The sequence below is a fragment of the Crinia signifera genome, chromosome 3 (assembly GCF_055691185.1).
Source record: "Crinia signifera chromosome 3, ASM5569118v1, whole genome shotgun sequence".
Classification (NCBI taxonomy): domain Eukaryota; kingdom Metazoa; phylum Chordata; class Amphibia; order Anura; family Myobatrachidae; genus Crinia; species Crinia signifera.
The window spans coordinates 29,942,550-29,968,175 of NC_139219.1; the positions used below are offsets into that span (position 1 = coordinate 29,942,550).

At 49.1% G+C, this 25,626-nt stretch overlaps 1 protein-coding gene across 1 annotated transcript in view; it reads left to right on the forward strand.

The window, feature by feature from the left end:
* Window positions 1-5,244: 5,244 nt before the first annotated feature.
* Window positions 5,245-25,626, forward strand: part of CAPN8 (calpain 8) — a 47,737-nt gene continuing 27,355 nt past the window's right edge. Inside the window, exons 1-4 of the mRNA XM_083174596.1 lie at window positions 5,245-5,481; window positions 18,401-18,470; window positions 21,351-21,469; window positions 23,863-23,996. Of these exons, the coding sequence (XP_083030722.1) occupies window positions 5,245-5,481; window positions 18,401-18,470; window positions 21,351-21,469; window positions 23,863-23,996 (560 nt within the window). The remainder of the gene's footprint in view (window positions 5,482-18,400; window positions 18,471-21,350; window positions 21,470-23,862; window positions 23,997-25,626) is intronic.

Sequence of the window (25,626 nt, forward strand, 5' to 3'; positions counted from 1 at the left end):
CGATACTGGATGACAATGACACACCATGAAACTGTATAATGTATTCCAAATGAGAAGCTTTTTATGAAATTTTTTTTTATTGTATTACTGTCCGTAATAAATGTTTTATATTTTCCCAATTGTGGATTGGTGAAACTACCTTTGAGCGCACCTCTACACCTTTTCTCTTCATATATATATATATATATATATATATATATATATCCCCTGCAGTTAATTAAGTATATTATTTTGTAGTACTGTGTTTACAGCAGACCCATCTTCAATGTAGTTTAAAAATGTATGTGGCCTTCACACATAACTCTCAACTTATTTTTAGGTACAAATACAACAAACATTTGTGTATGTTATATATTAATTTTTTATTTTTATCCCTTCCCTACAGACACTGGACAGCAGCAGGAGGAGGTGGCAGCCCTAATGCGGGAGATTGTCCTCACCCTCCTGTACCTCCAGATCCTGTTTGGCCTTCTGGAGGCCCGAATTTAATTTTTTTTTATCCCCCCCCCCCCTTATTATTTTTGTGCCAAATAAACGTTTATGTACAGTTCGAAATTGCCTTTGTTTTTAATCAGAAATATGTTAGAGGGCTTGTAAGGGTAGGTACATACAGATGTGTACTGTAAGTTATACTTGTAATTTGAGGTGAGGGGTAATGATTGATGTGTGAATGTGTGTGTTTTTGAATAAAATAACACATAGTAAAAATGCATGAATTTTTAATGTTGTTCGATTACAACATCACACATAACATCAGGGTAGGTATACATGTTACACATTGTGGACAAAGTAATTATGGACATAATTTAGTACATATACAGAAACACCAACATTACTTGATGTAAAAATAACAGCAATATGGGGACACATAGATAGTGATTAAAATGCCACATTAGAACATCACAAATATACATGTAATGAGGGTTCAAATGTAGTTTTATTAGGTCTTTATTGAGGTAGACAATTGAGTTAATAGAAAACAATAATTGAATAACAAATAGATTAATTAATCAATTGTGAGATTTGTAGTTGAAAGGGAAGATTTGCAGGTCCATATATGTGAAGGGTATGCCAGCGTACACGGACGTACGCTCACTCTCACGAGCGGTGACATAACTTGTGTTTTCCATTGAAAACAATAGGGACCCGTGCGTGCAAGCTGGCGTACGCTCAGATCTCCGCAAGAAGTCGGTGGGAAGACGGACGAAAGACGTCCGCGTACATTGCCGTACGCTCAGTTGTACGCCAGTTGTCGGAGTGTAAGGGCTGGGCCGGCCGCGTACGTTGCCGTACGCTCATTTGTACGCCACTCCCCTTCTACGTTGTTTCTGGCCGTACGTAAGCGGCAGATTTGTGGGTGGACCTAACCCCAACGGCCGCGTACGGCTAGCGTACGGTAATCGCGTACGTACGCACGTTTGGCCGCACCGATCAGAATAACCGGTCTGACAGATGTACCGATTCTGTATAAAAAGACCAGTGTGTATATTAATGTCCAGGGTCATTTACTAGGAATCGGTACATCTGGATACTGTATGGAATACAGTATTAATATTTGACACTATATATGTCTATACTATATTATATTATTACTATATATATATATATATATATATATATATAAAGTCCAGATGGCCAAGCACTCCCCAATCAAAGATAACTGCGACCGGTGCTCGCTGGATCCCCAAGTCAGGGGATAAATATATCACCTTCAACTGTATAGTAACAGTAGCAGCAGCACCCGGCTCCAGAAGAATCAATAAGGCAGGTACAGCAACGTTTCGATTTTATTCAGTCAAAATCGTCATCAGGCCTGATGACGATTTTGACTGAATAAAATCGAAACGTTGCTGTACCTGCCTTATTGATTCTTCTGGAGCCGGGTGCTGCTGCTACTGTTACTATACAGTTGAAGGTGATATATATATATATATATATAATGTCTATACTGTATTAAACTTTAACCCTGCATTTGCAGGGGTACGCCCAGTGTTTCTGGGAATCGGTAATGTCCAGGGTCGTTACTACTGTTGGTTTTTCTAGCGCCCTCCCAGACTCCCACTGGAAACCTCCCTCTAGAAATCCTGCGTTTGCCACTGTTATTGGACACTATTGCAAGGGCCCTTACTCTGGTTCACGCACAAAGGCAAATTCCTTCTCAAATGGACAAAACCATGGGCACTGCAGGTGGGGCAGATGTAACACAGAGCAGAGAAATTTAGATTTGGGTGAGTTATTTTGTTTCTGTGCAGGAAAAATACTGACTGCTTTATTTTTACATGGCAATAAAGAACTCACTTTGAAGTAAAACCAGGGTTGCCTACCCTCCCGGAATGGCCGTTAGGGTCCCGAAAATCCCTGCTCCCCCCCTGATCGCGGCTTCCTCCCCCCTGACCGCGCCGTTTAAATAACCTGATCTGCCGATCTCCGATGAGGGGGCGGGGCTAAAGTGGCATAATCGCACCATTTTAGCCCCACCCCCTCTGCGGAGATCGGCAAAGCGGGTCTTTTTCCATCATGGGGGGGAGGGGGGGGGCTTAATGATGACATGCTCAAGCCCCGCCCTCGAATTCCTGCTGAAAGTCTCTTCTCCAGGCTTCTCCCGGAGAGAAGATTAAAAAAGTCAGCAACCCTGAGTAAAACCCAATCTAATTCTCTCTGCACAAGTTACATCTGCCCCTCCCCCACACACACGCATGGTTTTGTCCATTTGAGATGGAATTTGCCTCTGCGAGTGAACCAGAATATCCCCCAAGATACTTTGGTTCAACACATCGCTGTTATATGTCTATAGCACCAGCTACACTAATCACCATTGTATGCTGTGTACACACGGAGAGATTCCTATGATATTTCACTTAAGATTCAATTGCTATGCAATCTTTGCTAACTCTGTACTATTTACATACAATTCATGCTATCTACATACAATCTGCACTATAGTCATTGCTGGGCTGTCTATTTGTTTTTTTCGATTTCAGCTGAACGGGAGATCGAATCGGGATAGAAAGCTTGGTACTTATTTCCTAGCACGGCGCCCACGATCTAGCTTGTATGTGTCGGGCCGATATCTCAAGCATTGCATGCATCTTATGTGTTTGTGCGGCATAAGATGCATGCGATGCAATCGACGCGATCGACGAGATTTTTACATTGCAAGGATTGCATGCATCTTATGTGTTTGTGCGGCATAAGATGCAATCGACGCAATCGACGAGATTTTTACATTGGAATCAATGTGAAATGGTCCTTGAGACCCAATTTTACATTTATTCCAATGTAAAAAGCCCCCAAAACCCCAATTTTAATTGCTAACCCCCCTCATGGGTGAATTGCCCCCCCCCCCCCCATTGTTAACGCCACCCCACTATGTGTGGCGAGCGCAGCGAGCCACCGAGCCCGAAGCATGGTGAGGGGACGCGTATTACTTTACATGTGAAGTAGTCCGCGTCCCCTCGCGGGCCTCGCTGCGCTCGCCACGCTTCGGTGACTCGCTGCCCTCACCACACTATATAAAATCAACTCCACGCTGACGTGGATAGTGGGGGTATGAAAAGGTTGGAGGACGCGTACCGCCGCCCCTCGCGGGCTCGCTGTGCTCGCCACGCTTCGGGTTGGTGTTGATAGTGCTGGAGGCGTTAACAATGGTTATTGGGGGTTTTATTATGATTTTTATGTTATGGCATCTTATGGATGCATAAGATCCATGAGATCCTTAAGATGAGATCCATAAGATGCAATATTGTACATACAAATTAAAAATCTTTTCAATTGTATTGGCCTTAATTAAGGCATACAATCTTATGCGATGGGCACTGTGCTAGGAAATAAGTACCGAAAGCTTAAAAACATATTCTATCTTCATACGATATCTATGCAATCCCGATTCGATTTTGACTATGTAGTCAAAATTGAAAGTCAAATTGTACCGTGTGTACACAGCATAACGGTCAACGGGCGTCTGTTTGGGACTTGTAATCCATTTAGATCTTTTGGGACAATTACTTCTTAATTATATGACTTGTTAGCCCAGAAGATTCCACTGAAGTATTATATGCTAATGAGGCCCTGCGTCCGCTGACAGTTGATTTAAAAAAAAAATATTTGAATATGTTTTTAAAACAACTCGGAATCCATGAGATTGATAAAGGACGGAAACTCCCCCAAAAAATGAGAAAAAAAAATAGTAAAATGATGTCTACATTTTAATATGTCGACTTTTTCCATGCCGACCGTGTACTTGTGTCAACCTTTTGTCAATGCCGACCTAGTGCATGTCGACCATTTGTTAATGCTGATCTCGTACATGTTGACCTTTTGGTGTCGACATATTGACTGTCGACCTCAACATTGTCTGTGAGCCATCCGAATACTGGGCTGTCTCTGTTGGTCACATCTGTACTTGGGGTTGTGGATCGTTCGGTCCACAGTGTCTAGTTTGACAATAGGTCGGCCACTATTGGTCGACAGGCAGATCGTCAACACATAGTAAAAGTTGACATGCATTAGATCGACATGGTCAAAAGGTTGACACAAGGGAAATGTCAGCATGATTTTTCATGTTTACAGTACCGGGCCCCCCAATTTCTGATTTACTGGCAGCAGCAAGGAGACACAGGGCCTGATTCAGACCATCGGCTGCAAGTGTTCGGAGCACAGCGAGCAGGTAAATGCCGCCACATTCGCAGCCGTGCACATGGGGAAAATCACTCAACATCGGATGATTTCCGCTGCTCACAGCGCTGAGTAAGTCTAGAATGAATCGGCGCTGGGATGGCCGCCGGGAGAAGGAGAACCTCCCAACAGCCGGTGTTGCCCGCAGCCCATTTGAATTGGTCTAAATTGGAGCTCACAGTCTGAGTCCCCAACACTCATGCATGACACGGCCATGGACACCGTGAGGTGCGTAAATAGGCCTGGAGGAAGGAAGGCGGTGTAATATATAGTATGCAACGCAAATTTACAGTGTAGTATTCCTGTATATATAATATAATATCGCCTTCAGTCGGGTTCCCCAGCAGTGTTATTATACAGTAGTAGTGTAGTTGGCTGCAGTTTCTGTCCCATTCACCATCCTGCAGTGGGTGTCTTTCCTCCCCTTGTCTTATACACATATTTACACTCCTGTGATTACACAGATTTGCTGTCCCCTCCCAGCACAGCCTGACGTACACCTGGCTCCTTATATATATCCCTCTCGCTGCCTGTGAGGCTGTCAGGTTCTGTCACCCAGAGCAGAGGAACATGTCAGGAGTCGCAGCCACAGTGTCCAAGGAAAGGGCCATTGCCAAGGGGCTTGGCACCAACCAGAACCCGGTGAAGTACTTGGATCAGGACTTTGAGGCTCTCCGGGCGCAGTGCTTGTCCTCCAAAGTCCTGTTCAAAGATGACCAGTTCCCAGCGTGCGTCTCAGCCCTGGGCTACAGGGACCTGGGACCCAATTCCCCAAAAACGAAAGGGATTGTGTGGAAAAGACCCTCGGTAAGGACAACTCTCTATACCCATCCTGGGTAGTATTTTGCTATAGTACTAGTAACATTACATAGGAGGTGGGGCGGCGGGGGAGGTGGAACCAGAGCACCCCGGGGGAAACCATCACACACGTGGGGAGAACATACAAACTCAACACATATTGTGCATCAATTGGGAATTGAACACATGACCACAGGGCTGTGAGGCAGGAATAGTAACCACTGCACCAACCATTTATATCTCCCTTAGGGGCAGATGTATCAAGCTTCAAAAAGTTATAGAATGGAGAGTGATGAGCAACCAGCCAATCAGCTCCTACCTGTCATTTATCAAAACCCAGCCGGTAACATGGCAGTTAGGGGCTGATTGGCTGGTTGTTATCTTATCGCTTGCTGTGTCATGTTATTTGAGTTGTAACACTATATTTACAGTGTTTAGGCTAGACAATATTTTGGGAGGGGAAGATTGGGTGGCCCCAGGCAGATGTCCTGTTGGTAAGTTTGCATCTGTGTGTGATGGGGGGAAGGGGGGAGGGGGTGTAAACTTTACCTGTAGATGGTGCAATTGTGGTGGCCAAACTAGACCGTACTGTTAGCCAGTGCAGAAAGTATAAATGCTCCCCAAAACCTCCAGCCATGACCAGCCCTTCCATATTCATATCTTTATTGGTGACATTGCAAATGGTACTGAATGGAAGGTATGTCTTTGTGTAGATGACACAAAGATATGCAACAGGGTAGACACCCCAGGAGGGGTAAAACACATTTTTGAAAATCAAATGTAGACCAGAGGAATGGGCAAGAACGTGCAACTAAAGTTTAATATATATATTTTTTTAAATCATACACTTAGGTCTCAACTAAATTATCCAAAGGCTAAATATAGTGTAAATGGCACTATAATGGAAGTCTGATGCTTGGTGCATAGGGAGAGGTATCAGCAGTAGAAAGAAGGAAGTAATATATGTACAAGTATACTGTGCCCAGTTCTGTATAGATCACTATATACTGTGCCCAGTCCTGTATAGGTCACTGGTGCTGCCTCATCTAGATACTGTGCCCAGTTCTGTATAGGTCACTGGTGCGGCCACATCTATATACTGTGCCCAGTTCTGTATAGGTCACTGGTGCAGCCTCATCTAGATACTGTGCCCAGTTCTGTATAGGTCACTGGTGCAGCCACATCTATATACTGTGCCCAGTTCTGTATAGGTCACTGGTGCAGCCTCATCTAGATACTGTGCCCAGTTCTGTATAGGTCACTGTACGGCCTCATCTAGATACTGTGCCCGGTTCTGTATAGGTCACTGGTGCGGCCTCATCTAGATACTGCGCCCAGTTCTGTATAGGTCACTGTACGGCCTCATCTAGATACTGTGCCCAGTTCTTTATAATGTAGATCACTGGTACGGCCTCATCTAGATACTGTGTCCAGTTCTGTATAGGTCACTGGTGCGGCCTCATCTAGATACTGTGTCCAGTTCTGTATAGGTCACTGGTGCGGCCTCATCTAGATACTGTGCCCAGGTCTGTATAGGTCACTGCTATGACCTCATCTAGAAACTGTGCCCAGTTCTGTATAGGTCACTGGTACGGTGTCATCTAGATACTGTTCCCAGTTCTGTATTGGTTACTGGTACGGCCTCATCTAGATACTGTGCCCAGTTCAGTATAGGTCACTGGTGCGGCCTCATCTAGATAATGTGCCCAGTTCTGTATAGGTCACTGGTGCGGCCTCATCCAGAATATTGTGCCCAGTTCTGTATAGGTCACTGGTATGACCTCATCTAAAGTACTGTGCCCAGTTCTGTATAGATCACTGGTGCGGCCTCATCTAGATACTGTACCCAGTTCTGTATAGGTCACTGGTGCGGCCTCATCTAGATACTGTGCCCAGTTCTGTATAGGTCACTGGTGCGGCCTCATCTAGATACTGTGCCCAGTTCTGTATAGGTCACTGGTGCAGCCTCATCTAGATACTGTGTACAGTTCTGTATAGGTCACTGGTGCGGCCTCATCTAGATACTGTGCCCAGTTCTGTATAGGTCACTGGTGCAGCCTCATCTAGATACTGTGTACAGTTCTGTATAGGTCACTGGTGTGGCCTCATCTAGATACTGTGCCCAGTTCTGTATAGGTCACTGGTACGGCCTCATCTAGAATCCTGTGCCCAGTTCTGTATAGGTCACTGGTACGGCCTCATCTACATACTGTGCCCAGTTCTGTATAGGTCACTGGTATGGCCTCATCTAGATACTGTGCCCAGTTCTGTATAGGTCACTGGTGCAGCCTCATCTAGATACTGTGCCCAGTTCTGTATAGGTCACTCTACGGCCTCATCTAGATACTGTGCCCGGTTCTGTATAGGTCACTGGTGCGGCCTCATCTAGATACTGCGCCCAGTTCTGTATAGGTCACTGTACGGCCTCATCTAGATACTGTGCCCAGTTCTTTATAATGTAGATCACTGGTACGGCCTCATCTAGATACTGTGTCCAGTTCTGTATAGGTCACTGGTGCGGCCTCATCTAGATACTGTGTCCAGTTCTGTATAGGTCACTGGTGCGGCCTCATCTAGATACTGTGCCCAGGTCTGTATAGGTCACTGCTATGACCTCATCTAGAAACTGTGCCCAGTTCTGTATAGGTCACTGGTACGGTGTCATCTAGATACTGTTCCCAGTTCTGTATTGGTTACTGGTACGGCCTCATCTAGATACTGTGCCCAGTTCAGTATAGGTCACTGGTGCGGCCTCATCTAGATAATGTGCCCAGTTCTGTATAGGTCACTGGTGCGGCCTCATCCAGAATATTGTGCCCAGTTCTGTATAGGTCACTGGTATGACCTCATCTAAAGTACTGTGCCCAGTTCTGTATAGATCACTGGTGCGGCCTCATCTAGATACTGTACCCAGTTCTGTATAGGTCACTGGTGCGGCCTCATCTAGATACTGTGCCCAGTTCTGTATAGGTCACTGGTGCGGCCTCATCTAGATACTGTGCCCAGTTCTGTATAGGTCACTGGTGCAGCCTCATCTAGATACTGTGTACAGTTCTGTATAGGTCACTGGTGCGGCCTCATCTAGATACTGTGCCCAGTTCTGTATAGGTCACTGGTGCAGCCTCATCTAGATACTGTGTACAGTTCTGTATAGGTCACTGGTGTGGCCTCATCTAGATACTGTGCCCAGTTCTGTATAGGTCACTGGTACGGCCTCATCTAGAATCCTGTGCCCAGTTCTGTATAGGTCACTGGTACGGCCTCATCTACATACTGTGCCCAGTTCTGTATAGGTCACTGGTATGGCCTCATCTAGATACTGTGCCCAGTTCTGTATTGGTCACTGGTACGGCCTCATCTAGATACTGTACCCAGTTCTGTATAGGTCACTGGTACGGCGTCATCTAGATACTGTGCCCAGTTCTGTATTGGTCACTGGTATGGCCTCATCTAGATACTGTGCCCAGTTCTGTATAGGTCACTGGTGCGGCCTCATCCAGAATATTGTGCCCAGTTCTGTATAGGTCACTGGTATGACCTCATCTAGAGTACTGTGCCCAGTTATGTATAGATCACTGGTACTACCTCATACTGTGCCCAGTTCTGTAGAGGTCACTGGTAGGGCCTCATCTAGATACTGTGCCCACTTCTGTATAGGTCACTGGTATGGCCTCATCTAGAATCCTGTGCCCAGTGCTATATACTGTAGGTCACTGGTACAGGATCATCTAGATACTGTGCCCAGTTCTGTATTGGTCACTGGTACGGCCTCATCTAGATACTGTGCCCAGTTCTGTATAGGTCACTGGTACGGCCTCATCTAGATACTGTGCCCAGTTCTGTATTGGTCACTGGTACGGCCTCATCTAGATACTGTGCCCAGTTCTGTATAGGTCACTGGTGCGGCCTCATCTAGATACTGTGCCCAGTTCTGTATAGGTCACTGATACGGCCTCATCTAGATACTGTGCCCAGTTCTGTATAGGTCACTGGTGCAGCCTCATCTAGATACTGTGTACAGTTCTGTATAGGTCACTGGTACGGCCTCATCTAGATACTGTGCCCAGTTCAGTATAGGTCACTGGTACGGCCTCATCTATATACTGTGCCCAGTTCAGTATAGGTCACTGGTGCGGCCTCATCTAGAGTACTGTGTCCAGTTCTGTATAGGTCACTGGTACGGCCTCATCTAGATACTGTGCCCAGTTCTGTATAGGTCACTGGTACGGCCTCATCTAGATACTGTGCCCAGTTCTGTATAGGTCACTGGTGCGGCCTCATCTAGATACTGTGCCCAGTTCTGTATAGGTCACTGGTGTGGCCTCATTGGGTATTGATAGATCTACAGCAAGTAGGTCGATAAGCATTGGGTCGGCACCATTAGGTCGACATGGGTCTAGGTCGAGATGGGTCTAGGTTGACATAAGTTTAGGTCGACAGGTCATTAGGTCGACACAAGCATTAGGTAGACATGGGCAAGGTCGACAGTCAAAGGTCGACATGGGGTTTTTCACCTTTTTTTACCCGAATATCGAAACAGTCGACATGGACACAGGTTAAAGTGCACCACATCCCCTCGCATGGCTCACTGCGCTCGCCATGCTTCGAGCTCGGCGCCTCGCTATGCTTGGCACACTATTTTATTTTCCCACCATGCCCTAGTGGATGGTAGGGCATGAAATACTGCGTGTCGGCACATGGTTCCATAAACAGTAAAAAAAAAACATGTCGACCTTTTGACTGTCGACCTTGCCCTAGTCAACCTAATGCTTGTGTCGACCTAATGACCTGTTGACCTAAACCACGTCGACCCAGACCCATGTCGACCTTTCAGTGTGTCGACCTAATGGTGTCGACCCAATGCTTATCGACCATCTTGCTGTAGACCTAAGGACCGTATCCCGCCTCATCTAGAATACTGTGCCCAGTTCTGTACGGTCCTTCACTTGTGATGGATTACATGCGACCCATGTACCCCGCCCGGCGTACCGCCAGGAGGGAGGTCTGAGGAGGGAGGCCGGACCTGCATGCTGGTCCGACCTCCCACTCAGGTCCAATGTGTACGGGCCGCACACCGTACCGGAGGGGATATCACACTGACCCGATTTGAGTAAGTGTATAAACACACATATACATTAATCATATTGTAGGGGTTGGAAAATGACATAGAACCAACCGGCTAGTGGGTACATTTCCTAAGCTTCTAAAAATGATGTTAAAAAGGTGGTGTTGCCCATAGCAACCAATTAGAGTCTGTCTACCATTTCTCTATTATGTTTAAGAAAATGATTACCAGAATGTGATAGGTTTCTATGGGCGACATCACTTCTTTTCATTTTTAGAAGCTTTAATAAATGTATCCTTCATGGCCAGATATATCAAGCTTCAAAAAGTGATAGCGTGGAGAGTGATAAACAGCCGGCCAATCAGCTCCTAACTGACATGTACCAAACACAGTCTGTAACATGACAGTTAGGAGCCAATTGGCTGGTTGTTTACCACTATACACTTTATCAGTTTTTGAAGCTTGATACATCTTGCCCTATGGGCAGGGGCGGATTTCTGGGTCAGGCCGCCCCTTGGCACAAATTTTTGGTCGCGCCCCCCCCCCCCACACTAGGTAAGTGTGCTACGCGGCATCCCGCTGTGCACTAGCTTACCGTTTTCCATGTGTAATCGCTGGTGGTGTAGCGGTACTCCAGTACACGGGGACACGCACTGTACTTCCGGGTTCAGCAGCAGTGCTCCCCTGTACTGTCATCAGAAAGAGCCGGCCAGGGCTGTGCCTGCTATGGATGCAGTTTGCGTTACACGGTGCACCGCACACGCACAGTGCACCCGTCCCCGGCCGGCTCCAGGTACTGCGCGCACACACACAGCGCGCTGCGTGTCCATTTCTCCATGCCGCTGTGACTCGCTCAGTCAGCAGCGCCGCCGCCGGGGCGGGCGGGTGGACAGTGACATGAACAACCAGCTGCAGCCTGCCAGACTACCAGTGTGGGCCTGTTAACCATATTTTAGCCGCCCTTAATAGGTGCCGCCCCTAGGCCCGTGCCTCACGGGCCTAGTGGCAAATCCGGCCCTGCCTATGGGGAGGGATGCACTAATCCGCCGCACCACATTGCTCTATCCGCTGCGTACTGCATTGTTAATAATCGTGTATGCTCTTACATATGCGATTAGTAATGCAAGGGACAGACCTTCTGATGAGAGCTGTGCCTTACGATGCGGCTTCAGCGTTGGACTTCCGGGTCTGAGACCTGGGAGTCCCTCTTCGCATGTGCAAAGCGACGGCGGCGGCTGCGAGGCATGCTGGGAGGGACCCGTGGCGGATCCCTCCAACACTTCGGTGGAGGGAAGCCCATATACCTCTATAGAGTAACACCAGCCTTTTCCCTTTGGTGCATCTCCTAGTGCGATATAGAGGCGTAACCCTGGGAGGCAATGGAGTCATCTGCCGCCGGGCTCCTGCTCCCAAGGGGGCACCTCTCCTCCCCTGCAAGTTTGAATTTGTTCATTGAAAGCTGTCGATATCGCTTCTGTGGCTGATTCCCCCTCCGGATCCGATATGTAATGCCGACGGTCGGAATCCCGGCGGTCGGAATCCCGACCGCCGAAATCCCGACATGGGGGGGACGTGGAGCGCCCCCCCTTGCGGGCTCGCTGCGCTCGCCACGCAGCGGGCCCGGTGCCTCGCTACCCTCGGCACGCTATTTTATTCTCCCTCTATGGGTGTCGTGGACACCCACGGAGGGAGAAAGTTTCGGGATTTCGGCGGTCGGGATTCCAGTGTCGGGATTCCGACCACCGGGATCCCGACCGCCGGCAAATTGACTGCATCCCCCCCCTCCTAGAAGGACCATATATGACATGCTTTCTTAATTTTTAAAATAATATACATAACACACACACATACATGCATGCATGCATACATATATTTATATAAGATGGTGTGTTTGTGTGGAGTGGGGGGTACCACTATTTATCTTGACTATGGGCAACTGGGACAAACTTACACCACTGGTGCGATATATGCTCTTGCTGGAAAGAAGCCGGCGTACATTGTCAGCAGCGGTATAAATGCATGACATGGCCATATCTGCATCTGGCGTTTATACTGTGTGCCGGTTATACTGTGCTTCACACTGACACAGTCCTTTTGGATAAGACTTTGGTGGCCTCTGGTGGAAGAATCATTAAGAGCTCCCCCGTCCCCTGCTCTATGTCACTTATGTCACCGTAACGGGATGCAGTTAGTATCCCGGCGGTCGAAATCCCAACACCGGAATCCCGACCGCCGAAATCCCGGCACTTTGTCCCTCTATGCAGGGCCGGCGCCTCCACTAGGCAAATCTAGGCATTTGCCTAGGGCGCCAGCCACTGGAGGGCGGCACTGCGCCCCTTGCCTCTCGCATGGAGGCTGCAGGGTTGTCCGTGCCGGGTACCTGCGGCACTGTGTGATCTGGTGTCGGGGTCCCTGCAGTGATGCGCGCTATCCGGGAACCAGGCGGCGGCGCGGGAAGCGCAGCTGGGTTTGAAAACATTCCGCATGCTGATTGGCTGAGATTCAGTAAATCAGCGTGCGGCGAGTTTTCAAACCCATCAGCGCTTCCCGCGTTGCCGCCTGGCTGCCGGATAGCGCGCATCACTGCAGGGACCCCGTCGGCAGATCACACAGCGGCGCAGGTAACCCCCCCTGTAGGCCCCTCGCCTGGGGCGCTCCGGTGCCTTGCAACGGCCCTGCCTCTATGGGTGCCAAGCGTAGCAAGGCACCGGGCCCGCTGCGCGGCAAACGCAGCGATCCACGTCCCCTCCTTGTCGGGATTTAGGTGGTCGGGATTCCGGCGTCGGGATTTTGACCGCTGGGATTCCCACTGCCGGGATTTCATACCGATCCCACCGTAACACGGAGGTGATCCCGGGCAGTGACTGATTCCAACCACCAAACCGGCGGCTGCAGCATCAGGTGCTGGCTGCTGGGACACTGGCTAGATAAATCCTGTGACTGCGAGGAGGAGGGAGAAGATAACCTGGCTTGTTGGGTGTATTTGGGGTGTGGCTGGCAGTGCGAGATCACAGCTTCCAATAACCATCTGATAAGGAATACCTGTGTGACTATATATAGTGATCCTACCTCATGTATCCATGCATTATCTGTAATAATATAACAGGCAGCAGACACGCCACAGTATGGAACATTTTAACTTCATATGACTTCAGAGACATTGCGGTTAAATCTACTAAAGCTTTTTAAAGTAAAAGATTTTTGTCTATCATTTACTAAGATGCAACAGAAAAATGAATCTGGTTGCTATGGGCAACATCTCAACTTTTCACTATTAGAAGCTTTAGTACCCGTCACCTTTTACTTATTATGGGGCCCATCTATCATGGATCGCATTTACAATACGACCTGGGTGGAATGTTACCACCCAGGATTGCATTGTAAAATGCGATCCCATCAGTGGTATGTAAAAAGCCTGTCTCTGCGAACTCCTGAAGCCGGGGGGGTCTACGCATGCGCGGTTAGCGCTGACCCCCACCAACTCCGCTGACCACACTACCGCCAGGACAGTACAGTGTGGAGCCCATAGGCTACAATGGGCTATCGCCATATCAGAATGGCGATAGCCCAGGGGTCCGAAGCCGGGCTGGCCGATGTTTATACATCGGGCAGCTTCGCAACCTCCATAGAAACCTATGGGGAAGACGGCCGATGGCGATGCAGGAGGGATCGCAACAGGGATTGGAGATTCCTGCTGCATTCCCTTTCATACATTCAGGGGATACTTAATATTTGTGGCTAACCCCCTCAAATGTGTGTTTTTGGGGATTTTGCTGTAAATATGGTTTGATAAATGTGCCCCTAAGTCATCTTATAAATAATATAAGGTTCTCCGGCCATTTAAAAGCAAGAAATGTAATTCATTCTCATGTATCTGTAGGCAGAGCAGGACATGCCACAGCTAAAAATGGGCACCTAGCGCACAGCTGCTTTATGTATAGACATTTTATGGGCAGTTATTTACAGCTTGTTACATGACAAGTTCTGCAATAGTCTACCAGCCCTCGTCACCATATCCCAGTATACAATGGCCGGTCCATTCTCCAGCAGTACCAGCCGTCTGTGCTATATCTACAAGCCTCCATCCCTGGTGTATCCTAGTACACAATGGCCGGTCCATTCTCCAGCAGTACCAGCCGTCTGTGCTATATGTACCAGCCCCCGTCACTGGTGTATCCCAGTATACAATGGCCAGTCCATTCTCCAGCAGTACCAGCCGTCTGTGCTATATGAACCAGCCCCCGTCACTGGTGTATCCCAGTATATAATGGCCAGTCCATTCTCCAGCAGTACCAGCCGTCTGTGCTATATGAACCAGCCCCCGTCACTGGTGTATCCCAGTATATAATGGCCAGTCCATTCTCCAGCAGTACCAGCCGTCTGTGCTATATGAACCAGCCCCCGTCACTGGTGTATCCCAGTATATAATGGCCAGTCCATTCTCCAGCAGTACCAGCCATCTGTGCTATATCTACCAGCCTCCATCCCTGGTGTATCCTAGTACACAATGGCCGGTCCATTCTCCAGCAGTACCAGCCGTCTGTGCTATATCTACCAGCCTCCATCCCTGGTGTATCCTAGTACACAATGGCCGGTCCATTCTCCAGCAGTACCAGCCGTCTGTGCTATATGAACCAGCCCCCGTCACTGGTGTATCCCAGTATATAATGGCCAGTCCATTCTCCAGCAGTACCAGCCATCTGTGCTATATCTACCAGCCTCCATCCCTGGTGTATCCTAGTACACAATGGCCGGTCCATTCTCCAGCAGTACCAGCCGTCTGTGCTATATGTACCAGCCCCCATCACTGGTGTATCCCAATACACAATGGCCAGTCCATGCTCCACCAGTACCAGCCGCCTGTGCTATGTCTACCAACCCCCTGTCACTGGTTTATCTAAGTATTCAATGGCCAGTCCATTCTCCAGCAGTACCAGCCGCCTGTGCTATGTCTACCAGCCCCCGTCACTGGTGTATCCCAGTATACAATGGCCAGTCCATTCTCCAGCAGTACCAGCCGCCTGTGCTATATCTACCAGCCCCCATCACTGGTATATCCCAGTACACAATGGCCGGTCCATTCTCCAGCAGTACCAGCTGCCTGTGATACGTGTACCAGCCCCCGTCACTGGTGTATCCCAGTATATAATGGCCGGTCCATTCTCCACCAGTACCAGCCACCTGTGCTATGTTTACCAGCCCCCGTCACTGGTGTATCCCAGTACACAATGGCCGGTCCATTCTCCAGCAGTACCAGACGCCTGTGCTATATCTACCAGCCCCCATCACTGGTGTATCCCAGTACACAATGGCCGGTCCATTCTCCACCAGTACCAGCCACCTGTGCTATGTTTACCAGCCCCCGTCACTGGTGTATCCCAGTATACAATGGCCGGTCCATTCTCCACCAGTACCAGCCGTCTGTGCTATATCTACCAGCCCCCGTCACTGGTATATCCCAGTATACAATGGCCGGTCCATTCTCCAGCAGTAGCAGTAACATGACAGATCAGACACATGTGTGAGCACTGGGGGAGACTGGTGCAATAAAGGTGGTAATTACTGGCGACATTCTCTGTGCGGATTCCCTACATATCAGCAGTAACAGGTGGAGATCGGGGTCTGCTTTTCCTGTGACAGCTTCTCCTCCCACCGGCACAGCTATCGGCGTCACACAATGCAGTGTCTGTAATATGTATATGTATTATTTGCATGAACACATGATGTTACCATAATATGCAGCTGCAAATTTCAGCACTGCTGGTCAAATTACGTACATTTCTTGTTCTATAATTAAAAGAGTAGGTAACTCTGTGGGGACATATTTTGGCACTCTAATTTAAAATGAGTGCTGATTTTTAACAGACTGTACAGAAAAATACAGTCAATGTGGTGTGTGCAGAGGTTTTGGGCACCCTGTGCGCAGCAACACCTCAAGTGCTCTGTATTACACACACAGTAATTCCTAGACCGCTGGCTGTCACACAATCAAATATCCAACCCCAGGCTGTATACTTGCCAAGCCACCCTGTGCTGCAAACATTTCACCTGTCTTTCTCCAAATGTATCTTTTGTGACTGTTGTGCCTATATATAAATTTTTGCCTGTGTATTTAAGAGGTACATGCAAACTCCCCACAAATCTATGTACATACGGGGGACCGCTGCAGATCTTGGAGTTTTCTGCTGCAATCCCATTTTTTTTTTTCGTTTTCTAAAAGCAGTCCACATTGGTCTAAACACAACATTCTGCAAGCGTTATTGGGGAGGGATTCGCGGATCCCTCCCCAGCACTTTTCACACAAATATGGCCCAATGTGAGAAAGTTTTATATAGAGGTGAATAGGAGGGCAGCCAAAACTGAGCCTTGGGAGGGGGATTTACTAAGAAGGTAGTCTATGTCACATAGAATGTTGCTAAGGGCAACCAATCTACTTCTTATCTATTTAAATTCTCATTGGTTGTCTATATCAACAGGAAATAGAACTCCCATCTTAGTAAGTTCCCCTGCCTGGCGTTATACTCACATGCCATATGCATACCTCCCAACTGTCACGATTACAGCGGGACAGTCACGATTTCGGGTCCTGTCCCGCTGTCCCACCCGCGGCAGGCATTGTCCCGCTGGGGGGGTGGCAGTTGGGAGACCCCCCAATCTAATAGAATAGACGCTGTGCGCATGCGCACAGCGTCTATTCTCGCATGAAAATGAGGTCGCGGCTAATTAGCATAAGCCGGGACCTCATTTGCATACGCCTGCCCCCTTTTCGGCCGCTGGCGCGGCTTCGCCGCGCGAGTGTCCCTATTTCATTGAATCAGAAGTTGGGAGGTATGCATGTGTGCTCTTTGCGAGGAACAAGCGAAATATGGAACAAATTCCGCATGGACCGCTAATCAGAGTATTTGCAATCCGTTTGATAATGCAATGTCTGCGAGTGTTCGCATTGCTCGTGCGCCAGGGAAAATAGCGAATAAATATCTGTACACGTAGATGTCGCAGAGTAGCCGCAGTTTGATTGACAGGAAGCTGGTGTTTTGGGTGGAAACATGGGGTTTTCTGGGTATGTATGTGAAAACGCAGGTGTTTCCAGGCATTTCACAACCTAATTAACTCTGACCGGGAACATTGATACTTTGCTGTAAGATAAATAGCGAGGGACACAGGAGATTAATGGTGATTACACTAATTTAGGGCTAATCAGTAAATGTAGATTGTTTAAAAAAAATAACAACAAAGGGCTCAGCTTTAAACACAGGGATCAGAGCAGGATCCCTGTAAGGATTGTATGGATTGTAAAGCAATAGGACAGGGAAAAATAAAAATAGGGCACCGGTCAGTCTGCGCAAGCTGAGGCAACCGTACCAGTGAGCCTGCATCCGACAACGTGAAGGGATGTACTCGTACTGTACTAAAAAGATGATTGCAGAAAGGGATGATCGGGATGATTGCCTGCAGTTCACCTCCAATACACTAGATGTCACAATTAAACCTTTACAAACTGACAGCTCACACTCTTACCTGCCCAGGGCTCTGTCATTCACTCCAACTCAAGGGGCCCCAAAAGGCTTGCACTCAAATAGTATAGCTTAGCTGGCCCTTGCCCGGTGCTGTCTGAATGAAGGGAATCTGATTCCGAGTCAGCAGGTTCGGGACTGGTGTAGGTTTTGCCCAACAAACCAATCAGGTTCTAGTATTCATTTTATAGAAGGCACAAAACAAATGATAGGTAGAATTTTATTGGTTGTCATAGGCAACTCCTCCATTTCTCCTTTTTTTGTACCATTCTCTTGTCTTAAAACAAAACACCGCAACCCCCCCCCCCCCCACACTAATGCGCCATTTTGTTTTACAATATCTCTACAGGAAATCTGCCCAAACCCTCAGTTCATTGTTGATGGAGCGACACGCGGCGACATCTGCCAGGGCGCTCTCGGTAAGTACAAAGAGCTCGCCAAGAGATTTCCAGCGGTCATTTCAGTCCCTTTGTATCATAGAAGTTCCCAGTATTTATATACTATATGCTATTAACTATCTTACAAAAGTCATTTATACCCTCCAAAAATGTTCAATAGTCAACAATAATTGCTACAAGTTTCTGGCAAGTTTCACACTCAGTGTCAACATTGTGTCATCTATATCAACAATGTGTACTTCAACATTTTGTACCACACCCGGTTGGTTCGGCTTAACTCAGAATTGCTGCCTTACTTGGAATGTCTGGAAGACTCCCAAATTAGGTGGACACCGTCAGGTGAGCCAGCAAATATCTGTCACATTGATACAGTGGTGCAAGTAGAAAAAATGTCAGTGGTACTGTGTGGGTGTGGTCAGGGGTGTGGCCATATGCCACAAGGGGGAGTGGCTACATGACAAAAGGGGCATATAGTATATAGGGCGGGATGCTATATAGCAGAAATGCGGTAAAAACCCCGTTTTCGGGGTTTCTACCGCATCTCTATATGCTATATGGCGCCTCCGCAGTGTCAGCGCTGCGGAGGGAATCGCCAGCTAAAGCTGGCGAATCCCTGCAGAAGCCTATGGGCTTCTTACCGCAGCGCTGTTTGAGGGATCCGTCACGGATCCCTCCCAGCGTGCCCTGCGGCCGGCGCCGGGGTCTGCGCATGCGCAGATGGACTCCCGGGTCACAGACCCGGAAGTCCAGCGCCGGCACCGCATCGCAAGGGACAGCTCTTACCGCAAGAGCTGTCCCTTGCATGAATAACGGCATATGTTATAGCATATGCCGTTATTAAAAATGCGATGTCCGGCGATAATGGGCGCGGATGTTACAACATCCCGCCCATAGGGAGAATTAATGTTGCATGTAAATAGGCACTTTACCATGTGGTATTAGATATCAAATATGTATGCTATATGGAAGAGGTAAGCTATAGTCGAACGTCACCAGCGTTTGGTGATGCTGGGAATTGTTGTTCCACAACAGGTACAGTATATAACCACAGGTTGCATTGGGCTAGATTCTCTAAGCTTCTAAAGTGATAACCTGGAGAGTGATAAACAGCCAGCCAATCAACTCCTGCCTGCCATGTCACAGACTGTGTTTGAAAAATGTCAGACAGGAGCTGATTGGCTGGCTGTTTATCACCCTCCATTTTATCACTTTTGAAGCTTAGAGAATCTGGCCCTTAATCTGGTTAGACAAGATGGCTTATTACAGTAAGTAAGGGTTCAGATGTATTAACCTGCCCTTTACGATTTCAAAATAACGGGTCCCGCTTCTCCTGCATAACAAGGAAAAGCAGGCACCCTTATGGCAGAATGTATTAACCCCCCCCCCCCAGGGCCGGCGCCACCACTAGGCAGGACTAGGCACTTGCCTAGGGCGCCGGCCACTGGAGGGCGGTACTGAGCTGCCAAGGTACCATAGAGAAGTACCAGAAAGCAGCTCAGCCTCATCCCGCCCGGCGTGATTCAACGCTGCCCCCTGCGCTCCCTGCTCCTGCTGCTTTCATCGTCGAGGATGGAGACGCTGCCCCCCCGCGCTAGCCGTCGGCTCCCTGCTGGGGGGGTTTAAGTGAGAAAGGAGAGGACGGGACGATATGTAGCACCCGGAAGCTGCAGCAGGTACAGCGCTCCGGGGGGTGCGGGCGTCTGCCGCAGTATCGCCCGCACCCCCCCCCCCATGCTGCTGCATTAGTGACGACCACCAATCTCCCCCCCCCCCCGGGCGGCGCGGTTTCTTTTTGCCTGGGGCGGGCGGGGGGCTTGCACCGGCCCTGCCCCCCCCCCCCTCGCCAATAAGGAGAGCGGTTAGCGGCGTTTGGGGGTGGTAACTGTCTGTTTTCTGGGAGAGTCAGGGAAAACGCAAGCGTGCCCAGGCATTTTAAGGGAAGTCATGTGACGTCAGGTCCTGCTGCGTACAGGCTGCGCACACTGGGGAATCATGCCATGGTGAGCGGCTGGCGTATGGATTTGCTGCTAATCGCCGATCAGCGTAATTTTCGCAAGCCATTTGCAGCATTGCGCATCGATTCGCAGGCTTGCATGAGGTGGAATTTTACTCTGGCCGTGGGATTTAGCAGAGCAGCAATCAGATCTGAATCAGGCCCCTGAAACCTCCTGCACTTCCAGAGCCAGCGTATTCTCCTGTCTGATACCGGCGACCAGTTCAGCAGCATTTCCACATTAGTCACAGAATAAACACGGTCAGCAGAGGTGGGAATCTCCGCTTGTTTAGTAAAGGTGGATTACAGTATATTTAGAATATAGTTCAGTAGATTAACTTCCCATTTAGGTCTTAACTGAGATCAGTGATACAATGACAAGCACGTGGCACCCAGAGGCGGATTACCAGTCCATATTCAGGGAATACAGTAATACAGATTACCTGCCCCATCCAGCGGCGCCGACAGTGCCGCCGGGCCTCGGCAAAAAAAAGGGAGCATGGCCAACAGCTTGGGGCATGGCCAGCAGGGTGTACACGTATAAGGGAGTCTACTATTGTGTTGCATAATGTATATAAGGGGTATATGGGGTGGTACACTACACTCAAGATACTCCTTTTGAGTGGCCTTTGGCGTGCGCATAACTACAGCCTTCACTTTTCCATACCCCACTTCAAAATCTAAATTTTGACCACTGGTCGAAGTGCATATGACCGACATGGTCAAAAGGTTGACGTGGTAAGTAATTTCCGACACATGAAAAGAATGACATGAGGTTGTTTAAAAAATTTTTTTTTAAACTTTAGTCATACTTTACATTCCTCTTGCCAATGGTATTGTGTGTCCCAAGCACAGCGGTCCACATGATCCACATCTTGCACTAATTTGGGGTCCATGTGTTCACACAGGGGACTGCTGGCTCCTGGCTGCTATCGCATGTCTTACGTTGGACCAGAACATCTTGGGCCGAGTTGTCCCAGAGAAGCAGAGTTTCAAGGAGAACTATGCGGGAATCTTTCACTTCCAGGTACCCAGATAATCCCGCGCCCCCCCAGTTATATCCCTGCAGGAAGTATAACTGTACAGCCACATACGTTGAATCTGTTTGCAAAGATGTTCCTAAATGTGATTTGTACCTACAGTACCCCCCACCCCCCAATGCTGCCACTAGGTCCTGCCCGAATGCTACAGCAACACAGTACTCACACAGCTACATAGCCAGTGATATAAGACCTAGAACCTTCCTAAATTCCACCTTTGTAGACCCAGACAACCAGTGGTGTAGGGTGCAGCCAGGGCACCCGGAGCAAGCACATGTCCCGGCTCCCCCCTCCGGCTCCGCCCCCCCCCCACAGACATATATGACCCATACATAGTACCTGGGAGAATGTCCAGTCAGCAAATTTCTCCCTCGCCGCTACTCTGCACCCGGCTCTCTGTTTAAAAATCCATGTCTGAGGGGAGATGTGAGCTGGGCGCTGCAGCTTCGATCTAAATGAAGATCGCGCCAGGGTTCGCGGACAGGAGCACCGGGGATCGTAGGGAGGAGGACCGCGCCGGGTGTCATGGGCAAGAGAGGGATGCGCCGGGGATCACAGGGAGGAGGACTGCGCCAGGGATCACGGGCAGGAGAGGGACGCGCTGGGAATCACGTGTAGGAAGCGCCTGCTGCTTGGGGTGCCCTGCAAACCTTTGGCGCCTGGAGCACGAGCTCCACTGGCGCCACCCTAGCTACACCTCTGCAGACAACTGTCAGAGAAGCAGCTTCTATTGTCATTTACACTTACAGTGACTCCTATTCTGTCCTGGCAAGACACATGGCAATTGTAATCTGCTAAAAGCAAGCACTCTATGTCATGTACTAATTATAATTGATGTAATATTTTGTGTAATTATTAGTTTTATTAGCATATATGTATAGGGCGTAGTGATTTCCTTCAGCGCAGTACAGAGCAATAATACAAATAGGGTTAATAATATATTGAATGGATGTATTGTAGTCACATGAGCTAATAATGGGAGGGAGGGCCTTGCTCGTGAGAACGTACATTGTAAAGGGAGGAGGTAGGAGTAGCATTAATGGTGGGACACAAAGGGGGTGAGGAGGTGAGGTGTGTAGGTATCTGGTAGTGGTACAGTAGGTTTTAGTAAATACATTTTAAGAAAAAGGTTGAGGCAATGGAGGGTGGGTGAGAGCCTGAGGGAGAGTGTTTCATAGATTAGAGGCAGCGCGGGAGAAGTCTTTGCAGCTGGAGTGGGAGATGGTTATTGTACGGAGGAGAGGGGGGTGTAGGCAGGGCCGGTGCAAGCCCCCCGCCCGCCCCAGGCAAAAACCCCCGCGCCGCCCGCCCGGGGGTGTGTGTGTGAGTGGGTAGGGTGCGGACGATACTTGCTGCGGCATGGCAGGGGGAGGGGGTTTGCGGCCGATACTGCGGTGGGCGCTCGCACCCCCTGGAGCGCTGAGCGCTGTACCTGCTGTTGGAAGCCGCGATATGCAGCTTCCGGGTGCTGCGAGTCCTCTCTGACCTCGCTGAAATCCCCCAGCAGAGAACGGGCGGCGCGTGCGGGGGACAGCTTTGCTTCACGCCGGGCTCAGTACCGCCCTCCAGTGGTCTGCGCCCTAGGCAAATGCCTAGTCCTGTCTAGTGGTGGCGCCGGCCCTGGGTGTAGGAATTTTCATGGCACATACTGTCTATGGTGCCCATTTATAACGTAATATTATGAAATATTTGTGGCTAATTCCTTAAAAACACCCGTTTTAATAGAATTAATTATTAATAATTGGACCCCTAAAATAGATTATTCTTCTATGGATTTATCTCCCATTTACATCTCTGACCTCATCTCCCTTTACACTCCTGCCCGTTCTCTCTACTTTGCTAATGCACACCACCTTACCTGCCTACTGATTACTTCCTCCCACTCCTGCCTCCAAGACATTTCACCTGCTGCTCCCTACCTCTGGAACTCTCTACTTCTCTTCCTCAGATTCTCCACCTCTCTAGAAAACTTCAAATGGGTTCTCAAGACCACTTCTTCACTAAACCCAGCCAAATCCCACCTTAACTCTCTGCTCCATGCTCACTGTCTACCCCATCTGTGTCACCCCAGTCTGTCCGACCCTTCCATTTAGAATGTAAGCTCTCACTAGCAGAGCCCTCCATCATGTGATTTCCAACCACCATTGATGGCACCAAATCCTGCAGTTATCTGCCCCCCCCTAATACTTATGTCAGGGCCGCCTGCTGATGCAGCTATGGTCGTGTGCCCTATCCACTATTGTATGCAGCTGTAAGTCACTGTTTTGTTTATTCATTACTGTCATGTACTCTGTAATTGGGCACTCAGGGTCCCTTGTGGCACCGTATAAATAAAGTATAATAATAATAATGTATCTGGGCAAATCCATTCTCTCTGCAGTTCTGGCAGTATGGTGAGTGGGTGGAAGTTGTTGTGGATGATCGGCTGCCCACCAAAGATGGACGCCTGCTGTTTGTCCACTCGGCAGAAGGAGATGAGTTCTGGAGTGCACTGCTGGAGAAGGCCTATGCCAAGTAAGTCCCATCTGTGCTAACCCTCTGCCCTTGCAAAACACACTGCTCCATCTTGCTCAGGCCAGCATGTCATGCAAGGATCATTCACCACTTACCTGGCCAATATCAGTTAATAAATATTTAAAAGATTTTCTAACTGCAGTATAAAAAAAATGAGTTATGGGGTGTTGAGCTCCACCCTGGGGGCGTGTCTATCAGACTTCTGTAGCATCACTACCACTACTGTAGCATCATCCGCTGACACTGTGCATTTCCCATCACTACTGCTCTTCCTCTAGAAATTGACCCCACACTGTCCCTGAGGCATTACCCGCCACCCTCAGTGGCCATTGCCCCAGTGTCACAAACTAAACTTCCTCCTGTCCAAAAATACTGAGTTTGAAAAAACTCAGGAGCCCGAGGTGTGCTCCCTAGCACCAGTGCTGTGCCTAAACACGTGCAAAGGGGGCCGTGCGATCGAAGTGGGCCATCTCCCGAAGGAGACGGGCCCCGTTTTTCCCCTAACCCCTCTCAACCATAAGGCCGAAGAGGGGAAAATAGGGAACGGTGGGTCCTCTTCGCCGAAGCTTAGAGAGACCCTCATTCCTCAACCCCCGGAAGGGTTAGGGCGGTGGGTCCTCCGCACCCGAAGGTTTGGAGAGACCCTCAGTAGACTTCCCTCCGCCTTACAGCTCGGGGTCGTCCTCGGGGGACCGAAGCTCTCCCCAAAAGGCGAGAGCTTTGGCACGTTGGGGAAATGGAAGGCCCGAAAGGGTCAACCACACAACCCAAAAAAATGTGACACACTACAGAAAACGTTTAAAAGTGCACGAACATGAAGAGAGGAAAATAAATAAATAATAAAGAGGACCCCTGAGTTTGAAGAAACTCAGGGAGCCCGAGGTGTGCTCCCACCACCACCAGTGCTGTGCCTAAACACGTGCAAAGGGGCAGCCGTACGGACGTGTGGACCCTCTCCCAAAGGAGAAAGGCCCCATGGTTCCCCTAACCCCCCTCAACCATAAGGCCGAGGAAGGGAAAAAAGGGATTCGGTGGGTCCTCTTCGCCGAAGCTCAGAGAGACCCGCGTTTCCTTCACCCCCGGAAGGGTTTTGGACGGTGGGTCCTCCGCACCCGAAGGTTTGGAGAGACCCGCATAGGCTTCCCTCCGCCTTGCGGCTCGGGGTTGCCCTCGAGGGGACCGGGACTCTCCCCAAAAGGTGAAGAGTCCCAGTCACATTTGGGGAACGGAAGGCCCGTTATGGACAGCCGCACTACCCAAATCAAAAAAACTTGACAAACTAACGAAAAACGTGAAGTGCTCAAAAAGTGCAAATCAAAAAAAGAAATAAAAAGAGGCCCTAGCCAGAAGGCCGGGGTGGGAGGTAAGGACGTGTAGCCTAACCTAGAGGGAAGTGCGCGGTGCAAGTGCCATTCAGTGCATGGTGCTGGACATCACCAGTGCAAATCAGGCACCCCCGAGTTACCCCGGGGGCACAGTGCAGCCTCGGGCTCCAGGCAGCCGACCAGTCAGCGTCCGACCAAGTGTTTCTCCGTCTCGCCAGCAGGTACTTTTCAGCCCCTGGCATGGGAATGGGTACTCCACTGGGCTTTTCGAAAGACTCCCTTAGGGGCTGCACCCCCCTCGGAAG